Raw genomic sequence first — 20,579 nt, forward strand, 5'->3', positions numbered from 1 at the left:
GCTCCAGACGCGTGCAGACGCTTGACAGACGTCGGACCATGTCCGTCTTGCGTCTTGCTTCCGTTGCTGCCGCTCTGAGGGGCTTCCCGCCACGTCCAGAGGGGCGGGGACGTGTGCGAGAAAACGAGCCGTTGACCGATTCCACCGAACTGCTACTCGTACATCAGGCCCGCCGCGTGGACCCGCTCCTTGACCTCCTCAACATCCGACGCCTCCCGAAGCCCCATCTCGCGCATTGTGCCCGCAAGCTCTGGGCAGCGCGCGCCGTCACACGAGGCGTGCGCCCCGCAGTGCGCCCAGTCGATCCACTTCGGCCGGCCAAGCGGATGGGCGGGCGACGCGCGCTGTGCGACGACGTTGCGCGGCGTGATGTCGTTGTGCATGACGCCGCCGACCTGGTGAATGCGGAACAGCGAGACCATGAGCGAGATGCTGTGCCGCCGAGCCTCCACAAGGTCAGCTAGTGAATCGGACACGAAGGGCAGAGAGTCACGCACCGCTGGTTCAGGCTGAGGTCCGGCCACTCGTCCGGGGCCTCGCCTCCGTCCTCCATGACGACGCAGAAGCGCCCGTCCGCGCGCTTGAACACGCCCAGCACGCTGACCGCGTCGGTCGTGAGCGCCTCGAGCGGGCCGAGGAGGACGGCCGTCTCGTGCTCAAGCTCCTCGTCCGCATCCTCGAGCGCGATCTTGAAGATGAGCGAGTTGGGGTCGCCCTGCTTGCTCGGATTGGAGAAGCGGTATGCGCGGGAGGAGAAGCCTTCGTCGACGAAGGAAGACAGCTCGATGGACGCGAGCGACTGGAGGCCGGGTGCAGTCGCGACGTCGTCGGCGGAGGGTGCAGGAAAGGAAGATGTGGGAATGCCGAGCGGAGGGCTCGTCAAGGCGCGAGTCGGAAAGGTGTCGATCGAGGAGGAGAGCGGCGGAATGTGCTGCTCATTGACGAACGGGTCCGGTGGGGGGATCGTTGAAGTGAGCCAGGTAACGAAGCCATTCGGGTATCTCAGAGGGATGGCCTGTGGGAAGCTGATGGTCAGGTTTGTATCGAGCGGTCGAATTGAACGAGACAGACGGGAGTCTTCTGCTCGACCAGCGAGATCGGGGTCGTGACATTGCCCTCGGACGTCCGGGACAATACTTCCTCCGATGAGCTGTCATGCAATTGCCTGCGTAGTGCCGCTGCGCCTGAACGTGTTCGGCGAGTCGAGGCGGCGGTCCTCGGCGCACTGCTCGCTGCGGACTCGCTCGACTGGCTCAGCCCGCCTTCAAGCGCAGGCTGCACAGTTGGTCTGCTCGATGCCGACACGCATGTTGCGAGCTCGTCTCGATAGTCGGGAATCAGACTCTTCGTGCAGATGTCGGGGAAGAAGGCGGAGAGGAGGAGGACAATGAAGACGGCAGTGTTCGATGGGGGAGTTGTCGCGACCTCTGGGAGAGGAGAGAGCAGGATTTCGAAGGTGACGTCGTCGAGCAGATGGATCCGTCCCCACACGAAAGAAAGCAGGTCGGTGAGAAAGAAGGACGCGTTGTTGTAGATTCGCGCTGAGGCGACTGCCTGTGGAAAGGGGCATGCTTTAGCTACGCAACGGGTGTAGGAAGAGAACACTGGCGCACCTTCTTCAGTAGGCTTTTCACCTGCGGGTCCGTCAGCTCATCCAGCCGCTTCTCCCCCGCTTCGAGTAACTCGGCGTTGAATCTGACAAACATCCCCCCGTCGCTCGTGGAATTGCTCGGCTCGCTTGCCTGGGGTGTCTTCTGCTCGCCCGTGATGTAGACGTAGTACTGAAGCCCGTGCACTCGCGTGATATTCCTGACAGAAGAGTCGTTGTGCGGCTTGTTCCGCATGAACGTGACATCTGGGATGAGACCGGTACGAGGATTCGTCATCTCGTGTTGACGCCCGTGCGCGTCGTACGGCGGTAGCCGCTGCTTTGCGCCAGGAACAATGACGCCCGGACCCGACCGCCCGAGTCGCTGTTCAAGCTCGCTGACGAGTGGGTCCAGTACGCGACGAGCGAGGTTCGATAGGATCTCGAAGAGGTTGTCCTCAGAGTAAGAAGCAAAAACGAGGTGAGAGATGGCGTCGATTTCGCGCTCGATCGCGGTCGTGAGGCTCGTCGAGAACGGCTCGTTGCGACCCGCATCGACGAGCGCCTTGTCGAGCAGATCGAGGAAGTCGTCGATAATGAGGTCTGCCAGAAGTGGTGCTGCACGCAGCAGCGTAGGGGTAAGGTGCGGCGCGAGCTGCTGATGAGCAGACGACTTGGAGAGGGCCTCAGGGCATAGGACCGGGAAGGGGTAGACGACGGGAGGAGGCGAGAGAATGAGGTAGGTTCTTATGTTTTCGACTGGGAGCATCTTGTCTAGCGGGACAAGCGCATGCAGGCACCACTGTGCGCAGGCGAATCAAGCAGAGCGAGCCAACTCAGGGTTGACCGTCGAAGAGACGAGCGAGAGCGAGCGAGCGGCACGTGAAGTCAGGCAGCGCGCGCAAAGGTGGGGTTCCGGCAGACGTCTCAGCTCGTAGGTATTCGCTAGCACGCGAGAGGGCCAAAGACGAGAGGGAGGGGGATGCAAGGTCGAAGCCGGACGACGATGAGGAGGAGGAGAAATCGACTGCGGCCCTTCGGCGGCGGGAGCGCCGATGAAGTTTCGTACAGTGTAATTACGTGCTGTTACACCTGTCCAGCTTGACCAGGCGCAACTTGCGGCATGTTTGTTGTCCCATCTCCGCCTTCACCGCCTCACCGCATCGCGGCAGAGGAGCGCCTCTTGTCGCCGTCCCTCCTCACCGTCCAGAGCTTGCAAGAGTGCGTGCAGTGCCGCGAAAGCTCCTAGGAGCAGCTGCACCGGACCAGCTAACTCGATGCGCCGCCTGCAGTGCCACGCGCAACGTCGGAGCGCTTCAGCCGCCAGCACCAGACGGCGCCGTCGCAAAAGTCCAAGGAGGAGCGCAAGGATGGCGGCAAGGGCGCGCTTAACCCCATCTTCAAGCGAGTCTCGCCGCGTGCCGTCCCGCATCGACGCCGGCGCACGAGACTGACCCGCCTGAGCTCGATTGCCTCGTCTGCAGCACCGCCCAGTTTGGCCAGCACATCCTCAAGAACCCCTTGTGCGCTTGCATTGCTCTCGTACATCCCTGACTCGCCTGCTGACGAGTTCTCTGGGTCCACAGAGTTGCGCAAGGGTCCGTCCACCTGCACCTTCACCGCCTCCTTCGCGCGCTCGCATGCTCATCTCTGCCTTCGCACCGCGCAGCATCGTCGACAAGGCCAACCTCCGCCCCTCCGATGTCGTTCTCGAGGTCGGACCCGGTACTGGCAACCTCACGGTCCGCATCCTCGAGAAGTGCAAGTCGTGCCACGCCGTCGAGATGGACCCGCGCATGGCTGCAGAGCTCACCAAGCGTGTCCAGGGCAAGTGCGTGCACTCTCACCCGAGATTGTGCCCACGACTCTCGCTGACAACCCGACTCTACAGACCTGAGCAGCGGAAGCTCAATATCACCGTCGGCGACTTTGTAAAGGTGGACCTCCCTTACTTCGACGTCTGCATCTCCAACACGCCCTACCAGGTATGTCAAGTCGAGCTGCGTCGACGCGCTCGCCCGCCGTGGCTGACGGGCCCTTCTCGCACTTGCAGATCTCGTCGCCCATCGTCTTCAAGCTCCTCTCGCAGCGCCCCATCTTCCGCGTTGCCATCCTCATGTTCCAGCGCGAGTTTGCCATGCGCCTCGTCGCGCGCCCGGGCGACTCGCTCTGGAACCGTCTCTCGGTCAATGTGCAGCTCTACGCCAAGGTCGACCACATCATGAAGGTCGGACGCAACAACTTCCGCCCGCCGCCCCAAGTCGAGTCGAGCGTCGTGCGCATCGTCCCGCTCGACCCGCCGCCGCCCGTCGCGTTCGCCGAATTCGACGGCTTGACGCGCATCGCCTTTTCGCGCAAGAACAAGGTCGTGCGCGCAAACTTCCAGGCCAAGGGCGTCGAGCAGATCCTCGAGGCCAACTACAAGGCGTTCATGGCGCAGCAGGAGAGGCTCATCCCCGATGACTTTGACATGGGCCAGCTGCTCGAGCAGGTGCTCGCTGAGAGCGGGTACGCGGACCAGCGTGCGAGCAAGATGGACGTTGACGACTTCCTCAAGTAAGTTTCTCCCTTTTGCCACAATGCCGTGCTCGACTCTGACAGCATCACTCTGACAGGCTCTTGACGTGCTTCCACAAGCACGGGTTGCATTTCGCTTGACCTCGCTCGCCTCTCTCCGGTGCCGTCCGCGGCCGGCCATATTCGGTTGTTGTGCTTTCGCTCCCTCCATAGGTCTGTCTGTTGTCATACTATGCCTCGTGTCCTCGCCACTTGTGCGGCGCCTGCCGATTCTCACTGTCCGGGCGGCCATTGTCACGAGCTTCAAAAGGTCTGGTTGGGGAGCTTGCTCTCCGCGTGACTCTGTAATTGGCTGAGGCAGATGCGCGAGACGTCTTCTCGCAGTTGTATCCGGCGCCTGTCTACTGCCCTGTCGCGCGCCTCAATCCCACCGTGCAACCGGGGCGAACTCTGAGCGAGACTCGACGCCAGCGCGGTTGCTACACCACCTGTGGGGCCGTGTGCCGAGCTCTTCCAGCGTCTCTGGCACGCTGAGCTGTTCGTCCTCAGGCAGGACGCGGTTCTGCAGAGACGTACAGCGTCGCCAGAAATTGTCAATCGGAAGGATGTTCCAGGAACGGCGCAAAGTAGGCGCACTGCGTGAATAGCAGCCTCCTGCTCGCTTTGAGGGTCAGGCAACGCAGTGAGATGGGGAGGTGATCAAGAAGCAACGCACGACAGCAAGGCCGAACGCCCACAACGCCGCGTCTGTCGCCTTCTGCGTGTATACCTTTCCGCTCGGCAGACCCTCGTCCCTGCGACCGATGTGATGCATATTGCGCAGCTCAAGATACTCGGCGACCGAGTCGTCGGCAAGTTTGTTGAGCGTGCGCGGTTCATGCGTGACAGTCCACTGCAACACGGGCCAGAACCGCGTGGTAAAGGCCTCGTCGATGCGACCCATGGCCGACGAGACGCTCTCTACGTCGAGTCGGGCGCGACGAGCGTGCGAGAGTGCCAGCTCGTGTAGGACAACGAGGATTGCGAGGCCTGCCTCGGATGTCTGGTCGAGACTGAGACCGGCAACTGCCTCGAGCACAGTGAGGACAAGGCGCACGCCGGTCACGACGTGACTCGGAGAGCTCAGGACCGGCGGGGACCCGCGCAGCAAAATCGCGCGGAGATCATGCTCGTCCAGAGTCGAAACGGCTGCGTCGCGCATGCGATACGAGAGGCCAAAGTCGGCGTTGCTGTGGCGCGGGGAGGAAGCGAGTGACCATCTCTCTGCAAAGAAGGCCATGCACAGGGAGAGAGAGAGGGCGTACTTTGCGTGGTGTGGGATGAGCCACATGTGCTTTCCCTTGAACTGGTAAAACAACTCCCCATGCTCGTCTACCATGAGCGTCTGCCATTGTGTGGTCAGATCTTGACAGCAATATCTCACACGGGAAGTACGCACTGCCTGCCCAGAGCAGAGCTGCTTAAGGACAGCGTTGAAGGCGGAGCGGATAACCTTCAGCTGCGTGTGCGCTGCACGATGACGCCCGACTGCAACGTCCATAGTCAGAACGTCCTGCGTTTGGTATCTCGTTAGCTGGTCTATTAAAAGCAACCCGCCTTGAGTCGTTACGCACGGACGGGAGGAAGTCGAGGAGGTAGCGGACAAGCGGCGAAGGCTGTCCGTCTTGCTGCGAGCTGAACGGAGACGAGACGTCGAGCCACAGCAAGGCTACAGCCCCGCTGCCTTCGACAAAGTAGACACTCCGCCGGGCCGCGGCGTCTGGCACTGATCGCAAGCGATGTGTCAGGCTCGCTCCGACAAGTGCAGCGGCCTGCCCCGGGCTGCGCAGACTGGGTTGCGCCTCTTCTTCGCGAGCGGGAGCAGACATGGGAGGGAAAGAGACCTTGAAGCGGAAAAGGGAGAGAAAAGAGCCGGACAGTCAAGCGAAGTCTGCTGCGACCGACGAAGAAGATGAAGAGGAGAGGCGGACGACAGCATCTTCCAAACGGACGGAAGCTCCGTCTGCACCGCCCCAATCTCTTCGTGCTGTGCGGCATTGCAGAATTTCCGGCAATCGACTAAGTGCAGCAATGTGAGGCGAGTCTTGGGAAAGGCTGCGCCCTGAGGAGCTTCTGGCAGCTTGCAAGGCTTTGTGTTGCGGACCTCTCGCGGCGGGCTAGACCGAGAGGGGAGACGCTTTGTGTTATTACTAAGCCTACTAGACGGAAGAGAGACTCGTACCTAGACCGAGAGGGGAGACGCTTGAGGGAAAGAAGCGTCTCCAGCCTCCGGCTAAGGCAAAGCTATTCACCGAATAGGAAGCTATACAAAAGGGGTCGCCGAATAGGCGTAGACTATGGTAAGCAAACCTAAGCAACCTATCCGCCTCTCCACAACACTTTGCGGCCAGACAAATGCTTCGACCTCGCACTCGTCAGCCTATCGATACAGTACAGCCGCTGGACACCGCAGGAGCGAACCCTGCTGCACCGGCACGGGAGAAAGCGTACCAGAATGAGCAGGCTCAGCCGGAAGTTCTCGCCATTGTGCGGCTTTGCAATCAGGCAGTGATTCATCCAAGGTGTCTAATGAGTCCCTTTGAACAGCGAGGAGGCACAGGAAGCCGAAGCATCCAATGGCGAGCTCAAGGAGCGTTTGCGAAGGTCAAGAGCGCGGGTAAGAGAGCTTGGTCAGGGAGCACTGTCAGCCCTCCCGGGCCTTACATCTTGAACGTGCGCACGGGCTCAGCAGGTAGGCACACCCGGAGAGGGCATCGCGAGAGGCGGAGCAAAGAGCCTTTGAATTGCGGGCAAGAGGGCGCCGCATCTCCTCCCGCCGTATTCGAGGGCGATCCTGCCGCCTCCAGTGCTCCGGACAGACCATGTTGAAGGCAAGGCTGACAAAAAGAAAGCTCCCGGACTGCTGGGGAAAAAGCCAAAAAGCAAAGGCCCACGCCCGGAATTGAACCGAGGACCACCTCAATGTACGATCTGCTAGGCAGACTGGCTGATTGAAACAACCCGAATGAGGTATCATACGACTAGACCACGTAGGCTCCTGTTGAGGAAACGGCATCTGGCAAACGTAGCAGTACTCTATTTATTGGACCCACGATAAACTGGCCTTCGTGCGGCGCTTCCACCATCGCCCGCACACTCGCGTCATTGCTGATGACATCCCTGCATCCTTTGGTCGCCGATCAGTGGACGTCAGCGAGTCACAATCCTCGCCCTGTCTCTCCCGAGTCTCGCTAGTGCTCACGCTGCGGGAAGCTGTCTCCCACTCTCCCTCCTCTCATACCGCACCTCGGCGTCAAGTAAGTGTCTGTTGCACCTACGTCGTGATAAGAACCTAGACTCGCGACTTTCCCATCGCCATCAACGCCTTCACGCCGTCCTCCGCCGCCCGCTCCACGACCCGAACCTTCGGCACATCCAGCCCACGCTCCGCCAGCCCACGCAGAAGCAGGTCGACATACCCGCTCGACCGCCACATCCCGCCTCCCAGTGCGAGGAGCGTCGAGCTTGGCTTGAAGTTCTGCCCGGCGTCCAGGAGCCGCATGACCGTCTCGACGAGCGGCGCGACGGCCTCTTGCAAGATTGAGAGCGCGAGTGCCTGATCAGATGCGAGTACGTAGGCGGCATTGGCAGGGAAGGCGTGATCCAGCACGACCTGCGCGCTGCGTGCGAGCCGCACTTTGCGCTCCGACTCGAGTGTCGACGAGTCGTAGACCTGCTCAATGAGCTCGGTGGCATCACCGACGCCAAGTGATGCAAGAAGCGCACTGTAGAGTGGCGGGAGCGGCGGTTCTGCAGCGGTCGGCTGGGCGAGAGAGGCAGTTGTTCGCGCGTCGTTGTCGGCGAGGTAGCGACAGAGGGCGATGCGAGCGACGTCGTAGCCGGATCCGCCGTCGCCAAGACTGCAAGGGGGCCGCTGATCAGAACCGGGCTGCGAAGGTGTCGACGTGCGAAGACGCACAGATATCCCCAGCCCCCGCTCACCCCGACAAGGTTCAGCTCGGCTCCGTCGGCCGTCTTGCGGAAGGCTGGAAGTAGCACATGCAGTGAACGTAAGTGCATCGTTTGTGGAATACACAACAGCAAGACCAACTCACCGAGGCCGATGCTGCCCGTGCCCGCGACGAGAGCAATGGTGGTTTCGACGTCTGGGAGGGTGAGCGAGGCCGCAGCCAAGAGGTGGCCGTCTACAGGCGCTGTTTCAGGAACCGACACGACAAGTTCAAGATGTTCTGAAGCTTACCGTTCGTGATCCGCAGCGCCGGGTCGTCCACTGCGAATCCGAATGCGTCGCCGGCAAGCGATCTTATCCCGTCCGCGTCGCTTTTCTCGCCGACGCCGGCGAGCCCAAGCCATGCTCGAGTAAAGAAGCGAATAGGCAGCCGTGGATCGTCTTCATGCGCGTCAAAGGGCAGTTCGAGAGAGGGGATTTGCGCGAGGGCCTTCCGGGTGGTCCGAAGGATTTCGCTGAGCGCCAGGCGGACGCCGACGCTCTTGCTACAAACGCAAGGCGCAATCAGGAGGCAGCTTGAGCATGGACGAGAGGCGTTGCGCACATGTTACACGGCCCTCCCGCGGCGCTCGCTGTGCGCCCGTCCGACGAAGCTACCACGACTTTGACAGCCGTGCCGCCGCCGTCGGCGCACAGATACCATTCCGTACTAGTCATTCGGCACGTGGCGCAGCGTGAAGCGTCATGCGAGATCAGCGACACAGGCCGAGTCGGAAGTCGAGGCGGTGCACCGTCCCGTCAAAGGAGGACGCGACGGGGCAAGCGAGAAAGGCGAGCAATGCGAAGGCAAACTAGGCGGCGCAGAGGCCGCGCGCGCGGCCAGGGACAAGGCAAGGGCCGAGAAGCCGGCAGTCGCGCAGCGAAGAGGCGAAGAGCGAAGAGGCGAGCAGGCGGAGGTGACAGTTGTCCCGCAAGACGAGTCTGTCTTCTTTGTCAGCCCAGTGATTTGATCTTGCACTCACTGTAACTCACGGAATCGGCCCACACGAGAGACTTCGCCTGAGTGACTCTGCGAAAGGGGGGCGACGAGTCGGTTCCCCGCGACGCCCTCCTGCTCTCTGCTCGCGAGGCTGCCAGACGCGTGCCAGGCCTTTGCAGAGCTCCCTCTGCGCGTCCCGGGCGTGACCACTTCGCCGCTCGGTTGGTTGTCCCCTCTTGTCGGACGCACCCCCAGCTCCACACCCGACCCTCGCTCCGACCGCCATACACGCGCAGGAGAGCTTTTGCGCAACACGGTACAGCACAGCTGACACGTCTGCTCCTGCCTGGTCGAACTCCTGTGCCTTTCCTTCGTCTCCCGCCCCTCTTGCCGCACAGCCAGGACAGGCGCCTCGTCACCGACTCGACCTCGCTCCACCGCCAATCTAGCGACAGAGCACGACCTCCGCCATGGCTTCACGAGCTGGGCGCTTCGGCGGCGCGCGCGCACGAGGAGAGAACGCGTGCGCCTGTCTCCCACCTTTCACCTCGAGCTGTACAATCTGACACACTCCCTACCCCTTGCCAACCGCTGTCTGCCCGTAACCAATCGAATCGACATCAACGCCCGTCACGGAATGTCTTGATGCAGTGAGCTGCGCGCGGACCTTAACTCGCAGTATCGTGACACACGCAAGGATGCCATCAAGCGTGTGATTGCTTCCATGACGGTCGGCAAGGATGTCTCTGGTGCGTACACACGGTACACAGAGATGCAACTCTTACTCACCAGAGTCGTGAACAGGTCTCTTCCCCGACGTCCTCAAGAACATGCAGACCGACGACCTCGAGCAGAAGAAGCTCGTCTACCTGTGCGCGAACTTCCCTGGAATCGCCTCGATGCAGACTTGGGCTGATCTGTTCTGAGCATCCCGCAGCTACCTCATGAACTTTGCCAAAACCGTGCGCCGTCGCGTTCGCATCGTAGCCGGTCCGAAGCTGACTTGCTGAATTACCGCGAACACAGCAACCCGATCTCGTCATCCTCGCCGTCAACACATTTGTCAAGGTGCGGTCGGTCCCGCTTGCTTGCCCGACAAGACGAGCTGACGAGGTCATCAACAGGACACGGAGGACCCGAACCCGCTCATCCGCGCCCTTTCGATCCGCACCATGGGCTGCCTGCGCGCCGAAAAGATCCTCGACTACATCGCCGACCCGTTGCGCAAGTGCCTCCGCGACGAGAACCCGTACGTGCGCAAGACGGCCGCTCTCGGCGTTATGAAGCTTTACGACATGAAGCCGAGCCTCGCCATCGACAACGGGTTCCTCGAGATGCTGCAGGAGATGGTCACGGACAGCAACCCCATGGTGCGTGTGCGGCCAGTGCGACGATTGGACCCTCCGCTCACACAATGCACGCCCGCAGGTCGTTGCCAACGCGGTGATCGCGCTCACCGAGATCCAGGAGGCGGCCGAGGGCGAGGCCATCTTCTCACTCGACTCGCAGACCCTGTCGCGCCTCCTTATCGCTCTCGGCGAGTGCACCGAATGGGGCCGAATAGCGATTCTGGGCGCCGTCGCAAAGTACGAGGCGGCCGACGAGAAGGAGGCCGAGCACATCTGCGAGCGCGTGATCCCCCAGTTCCAGCACGCCAACGGCAGCGTCGTACTCGCCGCCATCAAGGTCATCATGATCCACATGGACCGCATCTCGCGCAAGGAGCTCGTCAAGAACATCCTGCGCAAGATATCGCCTCCGCTCGGTGCGTTCCTTGCGCGACCTGTTCCGCTTTCTCAAACAGCTCTGACAAGAACCTCGCACACAGTCACGCTCGTTTCGTCCGCGCCGGAAGTGCAGTGGGTCGCGCTGCGCAACATCAACCTGATCCTGCAAAAGCGCCCCGACGCGCTCGCCAACGAGATGCGCGTCTTCTTCTGCAAGTACAACGACCCGCCCTACGTCAAGGTCGAGAAGCTCGAGATCATGATCAAGCTCGTCGCCGAGAAGAACGTCGACACGTTCCTGAGCGAACTCAAGGAGTGCGTACTGGTTCCTCTCCAACCATTCAGCCGGCCTGTCTTGCTCCGCATGCTGTGCTGATGGGCGTGAGCGATGTACTCTAAGGTACGCTTCGGAGGTCGACGTCGACTTTGTGCGCAAGGCGATCCGCGCTATCGGACAGTGCGCGATCAAGATTGAGGAGGCGGCCGAGCGCTGCATCAATGTCCTCCTCGACCTCATCGCCACCCGTGTCAGCTACGTCGTGCAGGAGTCGATCGTCGTCATCAAGGTGCGACTTTTGCCGAAGTCTCACTCGCAGCTCCAGCAGGCGAGACTGACGTCTCGGCCAACCCCACGCAGGACATCTTCCGGCGATACCCGCAGCGGTACGAGGGCATCATCCCGACGCTGTGCGCATCGCTCGAAGAGCTCGACGAGCCGGAAGCGAAAGCCTCGCTCATCTGGATCCTGGGCGAGTACGCCGACAAGATCACAAACGCGGGCGACCTCATCAGCGTCTTCCTCGACACGTACGCCGACGAGCCCGTCCAGGTCCAGCTTCAGTGCTTGACGGCCGTTGTCAAGCTCTTCCTGCACCGCCCCGACGAGGCACAGCAGCTCGTGCAGAAGGTGCTCGCGCTTGCGACCAAGACGGCCGACTCGGCGGACCTGCGCGACCGGGCCTACATCCAGTGGCGACTGCTCTCGAGTGATGTCGAGGTTGCGAAGGTGCGTAGCGACAGGCTTGCTACTCGCGCTCGCTGCGCTGCTCAGCGGTGTACATGAGGCTGATTCGGCAAGATTCGCTATGACACAGTCTGTCATTCTCGCATCACGCCCTCCTATCACACTCGCCACGACGTCTGTCTCCCCCGCGCTTCTCGACGAGCTCATCTCGGAGCTGGGCGCCCTCAGCGCCGCATACCACAAGCCCGTACAGGCGTTCGTCGCAGGCGGGAAGCTTGGTGCCGACCAGATCGCGACAGGCAAGGACAAGAGCGAGCAGCAGCGGAGGGAGCAGGCTCTGCAGGCGGTTGCGCAGGGTCAGAAGGCCGAGAACGTACGTTGTCGCTTTGCTCTACTCGAGTCGACGGGACTGACCGATGAATCGCGCGGTCCCGCAGCTACTCGACTTCGACGACGACGAGCCGGAAGCAGAGGGCGACTCACTCGCCGGGGCTGATCTCTTTGCGCCGCCGAGTACGGCCAACAAGAGCTCGAACCCGCTCGACGGTCCGTCTGGCATTTCCTCCGCTACGCCTGCAGGCACTCATCCTTGTTCGACCATGATGCAGACCTCCTCGGCTTGTTTGGCACCACTACCCTCGACCCGGCCGCTCCTGCTGCCGCCTCTTCCGCCTCCCCCTTTTCCGCCTTCGACGCTCCCGCTGCCGCACCTACCAGCAACTTTGGCGCACCCGCGCCCGCAATCCCGCAAGCCACCTCGCCTGCACCGCCAGCAGCGGCGACCAACGGCGCACCGAAGAACGACCTCGAGGATTTGCTGTTCTAGACCTGGGTTTCTCCTCCCATTCGCCCACCCCCCCTGCCGTTCTCGCCGTTACGTCTCTCTCCTTCGTTGTGACCGCAGATGCAGCGTGTATTGTACGACTTCTGCCTCAATCGGGTACGGACGCATGAGAACGGCCGAGAGCTAGCTGGTGCCTCAGGACCGCCGATGGGGCTCGCAGGATTCTCTTTCTTGTTACCGCGCCCTCTACAGTCCTACCGCGAGTCCTTCGCCAACGGTTTGCCTTCTCGCTTCTTGCCTTCTACTTCCAGCTTGCCGGGTCGCACGCTCTACCCAGTCAAACGCGTCTCAAGGTGGTGAAAGACGAGCAGAGGAGTCAAGTTGTGGCCGCTCCAGTGAACAATACGCAGACTGTACCTTGTCGCGCACGAAAAAGAGCCGCACAAGTTGCGCTAACCTGCTGCATGAAGCTGCACGGCGAGGACAAGAGCCGGCGACAGGCTTTAGCGCTTGTTTTCGAGGACATGCCATCAGACCGTAAGGCGCCCATCCTGTTCGAGGGCTCCATTCCTGCAAGCGATCGAACAGCCAACGTGCAATTTCCACTCCGGCACTGGTTGTGAATAGGTCACCTTTGAGCGTCGGCCTTCTCAAGTGAGTGGTGCACGCTGTGCCTCAAAACGCAAGTCTTGCGCACACAGCTCGCCCCGATGTCAGCTTGTAATTCTCTATAGGAAGCAGCGCGACTGCATCTAGCGAAGCCTGTCTGCGCCGTGAGGGCGGATCCATCAGCCTCTCACCCTTAGCGTGGGCAGTGTCGTGTGCGCATCCCTCTGGTCACGGTTGATGTACAGTGTACAACTTTCCATACACAGCCGCCACCGCGGGAGAAGTTGCAGTGCCTGTGCCATTGCAGAAGAGGTATAATGGCGCCTCCGTGCGGGTGAGTCCGAGCAGCGCAGACGAGTTGATCGCGTCGCATGGATCAGCTCTCAGCGCGTCGAACAGAGATGTTGAGAAGATTCTCTGCAATGCGGTGCCTGTACTCGCTACACCGACAGCTTGGCCAGCTCGTCCTCGAGGTCCCGGATGCGGTCCACCTTGCCCTGCTCGTCCGGCATGAGGGGCTTGTCTGTCCGAGACTGCAGCTGCTCGGCCTGGTGAGACGATCCCGCGCGGTCAGTGAGCGGTCGGAAGAGAGGTGAGGCGCCAGGCGCAGGGGACGACGAGACACACCTGCCTCAGCTTCTTCTTGATGGCGCGCGCCTTCTTCTCCGCATCTTCCGGTCCACTTGCTCTTGCCGCAGCCAGAGAAATTTCTGCTGCAGCTGGACCAGCCGCCGCCACCGCGGGCGTCTCGACCGCATCGTCGGCCTCGTCCCCGCTCGACGCATCCCAGTTGTCCTTGACCTCGTCTTCCCGCGCAGGCGTCTTACCCTTGGCAGCCCCTCTCCGCGCAGCAGCTCCAGCAGCTCCGAGTGCAACCGGAGGCGCAACGGGCTTGACCGCCTGCGGCTGCGCCTTACTCGACGCCGCCGCCTTCGCACGCGGTCCGACGCCTCCCGCCGCCGCCGCTCTCGGCGTTGCTCCCTCTGCTGCGCCCGCCAGCGCCGCCTGTACTGCGCGGCCCAGTCCCGGTACAGCTCGCCCTCCGTGCCCGCCCGCAGTGCCCGGTATCGGACCGGCGCCTCGAGCGGCGAGCGCGCCGGGAGGGCGGTAGCGTGCAATGTCCTCGGTCGGAGTGAAGCCTGGACGGATCTTGCGCTCTTTGCGGACGCTGCGTGTGGTGCGCGTGTCAGCTTGGGGTGCGCGAGCGGGCAGGGAGAGGAGAGGGGACGGACGAGCCGTCTGGGCGGAAGGACGAGGCGACGACGCGGTCGCCGTCTGCGTTGCGCGAAATGCCCGAGGCGGAAGTCGAGGGGAAGGCGAGGTGCGTGCCGGGGTTACGCGACATGGTTCGGCCGAGGAGAGCGAGAGAGACGCTTGGAGAGATGAAGACGAGGAGGCGGCGGGAGCGGGAGAGAGAGCGGGAGCAAGCGCGAGTCGTGCAGGTCCGCAGGGTGACTGCGGCTGTGTGCGATCTCTGTCAGCCCACTTGCTCCTGCGTGCGCTGGCTGAGCACACGAAGAGCGAGCGAGCGAGGCGGTGCACTTTGCGAAATGTGATCGAGCGGGTCGTCTACCGGTATCTCTCTGCGCGTCTCCCTGAGACGCTGTGCACCGCTCCAGAGCTCCTAGTAGGACCATCACAGCCACCAGCTTGACTCCCGGCTCGCCGCACCGCTTGCTCGCTCGTTGTCGCCTGCCCAGCCTCTCGCTCGACCAGCCCTCCCGCTCGCATCCGCACACAACACCTGCGACAGTTCAAGCAGCGAGGGAGCGCGACATGAACGCCCACGACAGCTTGCCTAGGCGGCGCAGGGTCAAGGTGTGCTCGACTGCTCCGTCTGGTCCTCCTTCCCGATAATCCGTCCCGCTCACCTCTCTTGATGGCCCGTCATCCCGCACACAGCGCCAAAGCCTCACCAGCTCGACCCAAAATGCATCGTCAAGTGCATCGGCATCCCGCACGACGGCGTTGACCGTCCCCGTCTCATTGTCGACCGGCTTCACAACCCGCACCCTCACCTCTGGCGATCCCGCCTTCTCATCCTTCCTCACCTCGATTGCGACCGCAAACGCAACGGCGTCGGGCGCAACCCAGGCGTTTACCACAGTAGCGAGCGGGGCAGGCGCGCAGACGATCGTCATCGTCGTATCGTGCGTTCCTTTCGAGTGCGCTCTCTCAAGCGGAAGAGACTGATCAACCGTGTCGCGCTGAACAGCTACGCAACACCGTCGACGACGAGCTCTGCTTCCTTGTCTCTCAACTCGTCCACCGTTCTGCCCAGTTTGACCTCAAACAGTTCTTCCGTCCCGTCCTCCTCCGCCTCCTCCTCCGCCCTTTCCTCCTCCATCCTCCCTTCATCCGACGACTCGTCCTCTTCAAACTCCTCGGACAACGGCGGTCTCTCGAACGGCGCCATCGCCGGCATCGCCGTCTCCTCCGTCATCGGCGGCCTCGCGCTGCTCGCCCTCCTCGGCTACTGGCTCTGGAACCGCCGACGTGGGCGGGACGAGGACGAAGCGCTAAGCAGTACGCCTCCTGTCTCTCATCCCTTCCACTGCAAGCCTGACAGACGGGTTACACGCGCGCAGTGATGGCCCCGAGCGGACCCTCGGCCCTCGCAGGCAGCTACGGCGGAAGCGGATACGGGTACGACGACGCCGACTCGGGCGCAGGGCCCATGATGGCCGAGTCGCGGGGGCGGTATTAGCGTGAGCTCCTTGTTCGACCACCAATATCCCACCTCTCTGTGCTCTGATCTGTGTATATTCCCGCTCAAGATCCGTACAGCTTTGCCGTTAACTGTCGTAGCTTCACTTACTACCTAATCTGCACGCTGGTCGTCTATCTGTCCGGGCTCCAGCCTTGCGATGAGTGAGCCTCGACACTGCGAAGGAGCCGTCTGATACAACAACATGGACCGAGGACAACACGACGACGACTACAACCTTGTCCAAGACGGACAGGATCACCACAGCCTGCTCTTGACCATGTCGTACCTCCCGAGACTCGCGAGCTCAATCTTACGCCCCTTGTACGCCGTGTCGAACCGGTCGTCCCTCAGCAGCTTCTCGACCTGCGCGTCGAGCTCCTGCCCACCCCACGCGTCAGCGCCGTGACCGCCTGGAACGAGAGAAAAGAAAAGAAGGAAACGCACGGCTTCGTGCGCCGTGACGCCAATCTTTGCGCGCTCGCGCGACGCGAGCAACTCTTCGCCCTCGCGCGCGCGCTGCGTGCTCCACCGCGCGCTCGCAAACGCGCGGAGGTTGATCCTGTTTGCCGCGCAAACAGGTCAGTACGGAGGGGGAGGGGGCATGACGGAGGGCGCGCAGAGGAAAGACGCACCCGATGAGGAGTTTGAGCGCGACGAGGCACACCCAGCCCACGCCGACGGCGAGTGCGACGCCGACCCATGCGCCGACCTCGGCCGCCCACCAGCGACCCCACTCCGAGCCGTGCGGGCCCAGTCCCCCGGCGGGCGAGGGGAGAGCGCACTCGTCGACGCCCGACTCGTCCGAGAGCATCTCGAACGCCTGGGCGATGACGCGCACGACGAGGCACGAGAGTGGGAGGGCGGCAAAGCCGAGGCGGCGCGCGACGAGCGGGGACTGGTCCACGAAGGGCTGGGGCGGGCGGACGCGAGCGGGGGTCAGTCGGAGGCGCGGAGAGGAAGAGGGCAGGGGGAGGGAGACGGACCTCGTCCCCTCGCTGGCGGGCACCGCCGCTCTTGGCGGCAGAGCCGGCGACGAGATCCTTGCACAGAACGTCGACGAAGCGCCCGTACACGCCCGGGCGGATGTGATTGAACTTGGTGATGAAGGCGTGCTTGAGCCAGTCGACAAAGCACTCGCTGACGAGGACGACGACGGCGGGCGAGAAGGTCTGGTGCACGAGCGAGAGCGATGCCGAGAGCGAGAGGGCCGAGGCCGAAGGGAGGTACGAGAGGAGCGAGAGCGAGGGGAGCGACGAGCGCGCGATCAGGTTGCGCAGCGAGATGATGAAGAGCATGAGGCCGAGCTGGAAGCGCTCGACAATGTCTGCGGGTGTGGCCAGCCTGTCAGCAACAGCAGTCATGTCAGGAGCAGGACGCGCAAGAGACGCACCGGCGCAGGTGAGCTGAAAGAGGTTTTCCTTCTCAAACTTTTTGAACACGCTCCCCTTGATCTCGACAAACTGGTTGCTGAGGAGGAGCGTGAGGAGCGCGTTCGAGTACGAGTTGACGGCGACGTTGAGCGTGATGAGCTGGTAAAAGAGGACGAGCGAGTGCGCGACGACGTAGGCGAGCGTGAGGCCAAAGAGGGCGAGCGGGCGCATGTGCGGGTGCGAGCCGTCGGTGCGGCGCCCGAACGTCTGCCGCGAGAAGAGCGAGTCTTGCAGATCCTGGCCGAACGAACAGCAAAGGCGGTCGGCGATCTGTATCAGAGCTCGCAACCGTCAGATCGGAGGCGCACAGCCCACCCACCCGGAGAGCCGCACCTCGAGCACGTTGAACAGCACGTAGAGCTTGATGGTCTCCTGTCCGCGCACGCCGTGGTACATCTTGCTCGCGTCCGTGACGCGATGCAGGAGGAGGAGCGTGCCGACAAAGATGGCGGCCTTGGTCAGGTCGCACTTGTGCGACAGGCGGAGGTAGCGCTTCTTGCCCGCGCCGTCGCGGCGGAAGCGCAGGACGAGATTGTGCGCTTGGTTCGAGACGAGTCGCACGAAGGCGGCGAGGGCGCGCAAGGGGAGGATGGTGAAGGTGTATAGGAACGAGTCGAGGCAGATGAAGACGCCAAAGACGATGATCTGCGGCGTCGGCGGGGACGCGTCAGTTGCGCACGAGACTGGGACGGCTTGTAGTCGACGGGAGGAAAGGCGCACCTTTTCGAGTTCGCGCGGCACGGCGAGAAAGTTGGTGACCCTCTCGCTGACAATGCCCTCTTCGCCGTCCATCTCGACCGTAAAGACCTGAGAGTTTTACCCCGGCGACGTCAGCGTCTCCACGAAGGTTTGGACGCACAGGAAGAACGCGAAGACGCACCTCTTCCTGCAAGTAGTCCCACAGCGTCGACCCAAACTTGACCCTCGCGCGCTTCCCCTCGGCGGCGTGTGCCCCCCCCTCTCCTCCTCCTCGGCCCTGCACGACTCCCGCCGTGCGCTCGGCGTCGTGATCGCTGCTCAGGAGGGCCGGGCTCGCCGGCTCGGGCGACGACAAGCCCTCGGTCGTCTCGTCCGCCGCCTCTGCCTCGCCGTCGTGTGTCTCGCCTGGCGGCAGGGCGAATTCGGGTGCCGAGTGGATCGAGCCGAGAGAGAGGGAGCGCTCTGTCCTGGGCGTGTGGCCCGCCTGCGTGTCCTCGACCCCTCCCCCTCCTCCAGCTGCAGCGCCCGACTCGTCCGCCCACTCGTCGCTCCTTCGTGCGAGCGGCAGTCCAAGTCCGTCTAGCAAGCGCGGCGAGGCGGGCGGACTCGGGCTGAGCGCGAGCGGCGCGTTGGTCCGCGCTGCGTAGGGCGCCTCGTCGTTGTCGGCGGCGGGGGAGACGGAGAGCTGCTCGTCCTCTTCGTCGTCGTCGGAGAGCGGGTCGGCGTCGAGGGACAGGTCGGGCAGGGAGCGCGAGTGCGCGACAGACGCGGGCAGGACCATCCTCCCGCCCTTTGGGGAAGCGTGCAACGAAAGAGCAAGAGGAGGGAGCGAGGAGGCGGTGCTGGCCCCCCTCGGGCGACGAGACATCTTCTTCAACCCGCTCAGAACGAGGCTCTCCGCAAGCTCACAGATACACGACCGTACACGAGAGCCCGCAAAAGAATCTGCACAAAAACACGGGCTTCTTTGCCAAAACAGAAATGCGACGACTACTGGCTCCGCGTGCGCACCGGCGGGAACGCGACGGGCTCTGTCCGCACCACCTCGCCGCCCGTCAGCGCCCCAACATACGGCTGCACCTGGTAATGCAGCGAGAACGTCGCCGACGTGTTGCTGCGTGCGCATCCGTTCGAGGTCAGTCTCGCTCTCGGAGAAAGGGGAGAGGAGGCAGGCACGCCCGCGCACCGGAACGAGTTGGTGATCTCCTTGAACTCGTACTTTTGCTTGCCGTCCTGGACGTTGAGCTTGGCGTGGCGCGGCGAGCGCACGATGCGGTCCCACACGACGACAGAGTTGGCGGGCTGTCAACACACAGGTCACGATCAGTCCTTTGCTCGCTGCTGCTTGACGCGGACACGCACGTAGGGGTCCGAATGGTAGTCGGCGACGAGGTAGACAAAGAGCTGCTTGGTGTTCCAGTGGAAGAGGGGCGAGAGGTCTGCACGGAGTGGTTCAGCCAAGTGAGCGACGTGGAAGTGCGGTTACCCAGACGGAAGAGCGAGGTGGCGCACCTGCCTGGAGGTCAAACTTGACAAAGGCGTACTCGCGCTCCTTTGCGTAGCGCTCGTACTGGGGCCGTCCGAGGACGACGTTGAGGTGCGAGACGGCGAGCGAGGCGGGGTCGAGGTTGGCGGGGAGGAGGAAGGTGGTAGCCGAGATGGCGGCGACGAGGGCGAGGATGACAGACGTTGCGAGTGCGCTGTGCAGTCGCGTAGACGCGAGGGTCAGTACGGAGCGACGACGAGGCGAGGTGGGGAGACGAGTGGGACGGACAAGGTGTTGCTGAGTCGCTGCCAGGTCGAGTGCATCGTGCGAGTGCTCCCCGTGAGCCCTGTCGGCGCCTTTCTCGCCCTAGTCAGGAGCAGACGAGCGGACAGAGCGCGACGAAGCTCTCGACGAGCGATGAGAACAGGTCGACCTCTGCTCGCATCCACACGCGCACGCAGAGAGCACGAGCGCATCCCAGGCCCCACAAGGACACCCACTGCACCCTCGCACGACCCTCTGCACCCATCTCCTCGCCCGTGCCACCCCGCCTCTCCTCCTCCTCGCCATGCGTCCCTCGTCGCTCCGCCTCGCGACCCGCCCCATCCCGCTCGCCAGCATCCCCGCCCACGCCCTCCGCCTCCCGCCTCCGCCCGCCCCCTCCGCCCCGCGCCCCTCCAAGGACCCGCGCAGCCCGACCGTCGACCGCCTCCTCAAATCCTTCGCTCGCACCGCGCCCGCACAGGACGCACGGGAACTCGGCGCACGCGCGCTCCCGCCCAACCTCCGCATCAACGAGTGGGTCCCGCCCCGCAAGGAGTACCAGGGCGTAAAGGCGTCCCACCGCGACCTCGTCAGTCCTGCGTCCCCTCCTGCCCAGCGTGCTGCCCGGGTCGAAACTGACCCTGCTCTCTGACCGCAGCTCCGAAGGTTGCGCCGCGAGGCATGAGGAGACTCACACGGCACCACCACTGTACTCGGCCGCATCCCGGCTCCCCTGTATTCCTACGCATGGCTCCCCGCGCACTCGGGCAACTAGGCAGTACCACTAGGCTTGCTGCTCGACGCTGTCTGCGCGCTTGTCTCTTCGCTGACACTGCCTCCGGCTGTATCTGTTCCCTTCTCCCGGTTTGTCTG

At 63.0% G+C, this 20,579-nt stretch overlaps 10 protein-coding genes across 10 annotated transcripts; 4 read left to right on the forward strand and 6 right to left on the reverse strand.

Moving 5' to 3' along the window:
* Positions 1-152: 152 nt before the first annotated feature.
* Positions 153-2,357, reverse strand: JCM10292_004987 (uncharacterized protein; the record flags this gene model as incomplete). Its single annotated transcript, XM_076649911.1, has 4 exons — positions 153-432; positions 498-1,015; positions 1,072-1,554; positions 1,614-2,357. The coding sequence occupies 4 exons, from the start codon at positions 2,355-2,357 to the stop codon at positions 153-155; spliced, it is 2,025 nt and encodes a 674-aa protein (XP_076504551.1).
* A 286-nt stretch (positions 2,358-2,643) lies between these two features.
* Positions 2,644-4,246, forward strand: DIM1 (putative dimethyladenosine transferase; the record flags this gene model as incomplete). Its single annotated transcript, XM_076649912.1, has 8 exons — positions 2,644-2,653; positions 2,881-2,992; positions 3,073-3,111; positions 3,175-3,186; positions 3,258-3,419; positions 3,480-3,573; positions 3,642-4,144; positions 4,204-4,246. 8 exons carry the CDS (start codon positions 2,644-2,646, stop codon positions 4,244-4,246), a joined length of 975 nt encoding a protein of 324 aa, XP_076504552.1.
* Positions 4,247-4,698: 452 nt separating this feature from the next.
* Positions 4,699-5,973, reverse strand: JCM10292_004989 (uncharacterized protein; the record flags this gene model as incomplete). Its single annotated transcript, XM_076649913.1, has 5 exons — positions 4,699-4,740; positions 4,821-5,334; positions 5,410-5,489; positions 5,544-5,657; positions 5,719-5,973. 5 exons carry the CDS (start codon positions 5,971-5,973, stop codon positions 4,699-4,701), a joined length of 1,005 nt encoding a protein of 334 aa, XP_076504553.1.
* A 1,463-nt stretch (positions 5,974-7,436) lies between these two features.
* JCM10292_004990 (uncharacterized protein) lies at positions 7,437-8,771 on the reverse strand (the record flags this gene model as incomplete). Its single annotated transcript, XM_076649914.1, has 5 exons — positions 7,437-8,004; positions 8,064-8,130; positions 8,200-8,289; positions 8,346-8,599; positions 8,659-8,771. The coding sequence occupies 5 exons, from the start codon at positions 8,769-8,771 to the stop codon at positions 7,437-7,439; spliced, it is 1,092 nt and encodes a 363-aa protein (XP_076504554.1).
* Positions 8,772-9,503: 732 nt separating this feature from the next.
* Positions 9,504-12,550, forward strand: JCM10292_004991 (uncharacterized protein; the record flags this gene model as incomplete). The annotated part of the gene is made up of 13 exons (XM_076649915.1): positions 9,504-9,556; positions 9,685-9,782; positions 9,838-9,904; positions 9,971-9,995; positions 10,060-10,101; positions 10,158-10,403; positions 10,462-10,798; positions 10,862-11,075; positions 11,161-11,326; positions 11,398-11,766; positions 11,855-12,097; positions 12,162-12,270; positions 12,333-12,550. The coding sequence occupies 13 exons, from the start codon at positions 9,504-9,506 to the stop codon at positions 12,548-12,550; spliced, it is 2,187 nt and encodes a 728-aa protein (XP_076504555.1).
* Positions 12,551-13,557: 1,007 nt separating this feature from the next.
* JCM10292_004992 (mago-binding domain-containing protein) lies at positions 13,558-14,462 on the reverse strand (the record flags this gene model as incomplete). The annotated part of the gene is made up of 3 exons (XM_076649916.1): positions 13,558-13,665; positions 13,745-14,285; positions 14,350-14,462. The coding sequence occupies 3 exons, from the start codon at positions 14,460-14,462 to the stop codon at positions 13,558-13,560; spliced, it is 762 nt and encodes a 253-aa protein (XP_076504556.1).
* Positions 14,463-14,893: 431 nt separating this feature from the next.
* JCM10292_004993 (uncharacterized protein) lies at positions 14,894-15,824 on the forward strand (the record flags this gene model as incomplete). The annotated part of the gene is made up of 4 exons (XM_076649917.1): positions 14,894-14,935; positions 15,020-15,267; positions 15,333-15,643; positions 15,706-15,824. The coding sequence occupies 4 exons, from the start codon at positions 14,894-14,896 to the stop codon at positions 15,822-15,824; spliced, it is 720 nt and encodes a 239-aa protein (XP_076504557.1).
* Positions 15,825-16,082: 258 nt separating this feature from the next.
* On the reverse strand, positions 16,083-18,737 carry EMP65 (Emp65p; the record flags this gene model as incomplete). The annotated part of the gene is made up of 8 exons (XM_076649918.1): positions 16,083-16,205; positions 16,272-16,386; positions 16,460-16,737; positions 16,811-17,151; positions 17,218-17,527; positions 17,591-17,902; positions 17,978-18,064; positions 18,138-18,737. 8 exons carry the CDS (start codon positions 18,735-18,737, stop codon positions 16,083-16,085), a joined length of 2,166 nt encoding a protein of 721 aa, XP_076504558.1.
* Positions 18,738-18,946: 209 nt separating this feature from the next.
* SPC3 (signal peptidase complex subunit SPC3) lies at positions 18,947-19,765 on the reverse strand (the record flags this gene model as incomplete). The annotated part of the gene is made up of 5 exons (XM_076649919.1): positions 18,947-19,070; positions 19,143-19,258; positions 19,319-19,395; positions 19,469-19,656; positions 19,731-19,765. 5 exons carry the CDS (start codon positions 19,763-19,765, stop codon positions 18,947-18,949), a joined length of 540 nt encoding a protein of 179 aa, XP_076504559.1.
* A 245-nt stretch (positions 19,766-20,010) lies between these two features.
* On the forward strand, positions 20,011-20,391 carry JCM10292_004996 (uncharacterized protein; the record flags this gene model as incomplete). Its single annotated transcript, XM_076649920.1, has 2 exons — positions 20,011-20,295; positions 20,365-20,391. 2 exons carry the CDS (start codon positions 20,011-20,013, stop codon positions 20,389-20,391), a joined length of 312 nt encoding a protein of 103 aa, XP_076504560.1.
* Between the last annotated feature and the right edge of the window lie 188 nt (positions 20,392-20,579).

The sequence above is a fragment of the Rhodotorula paludigena genome, assembly GCF_050403205.1.
Source record: "Rhodotorula paludigena JCM10292 DNA, Rt_paludigena_JCM10292v1_ctg29, whole genome shotgun sequence".
Lineage (NCBI taxonomy): Eukaryota > Fungi > Basidiomycota > Microbotryomycetes > Sporidiobolales > Sporidiobolaceae > Rhodotorula > Rhodotorula paludigena.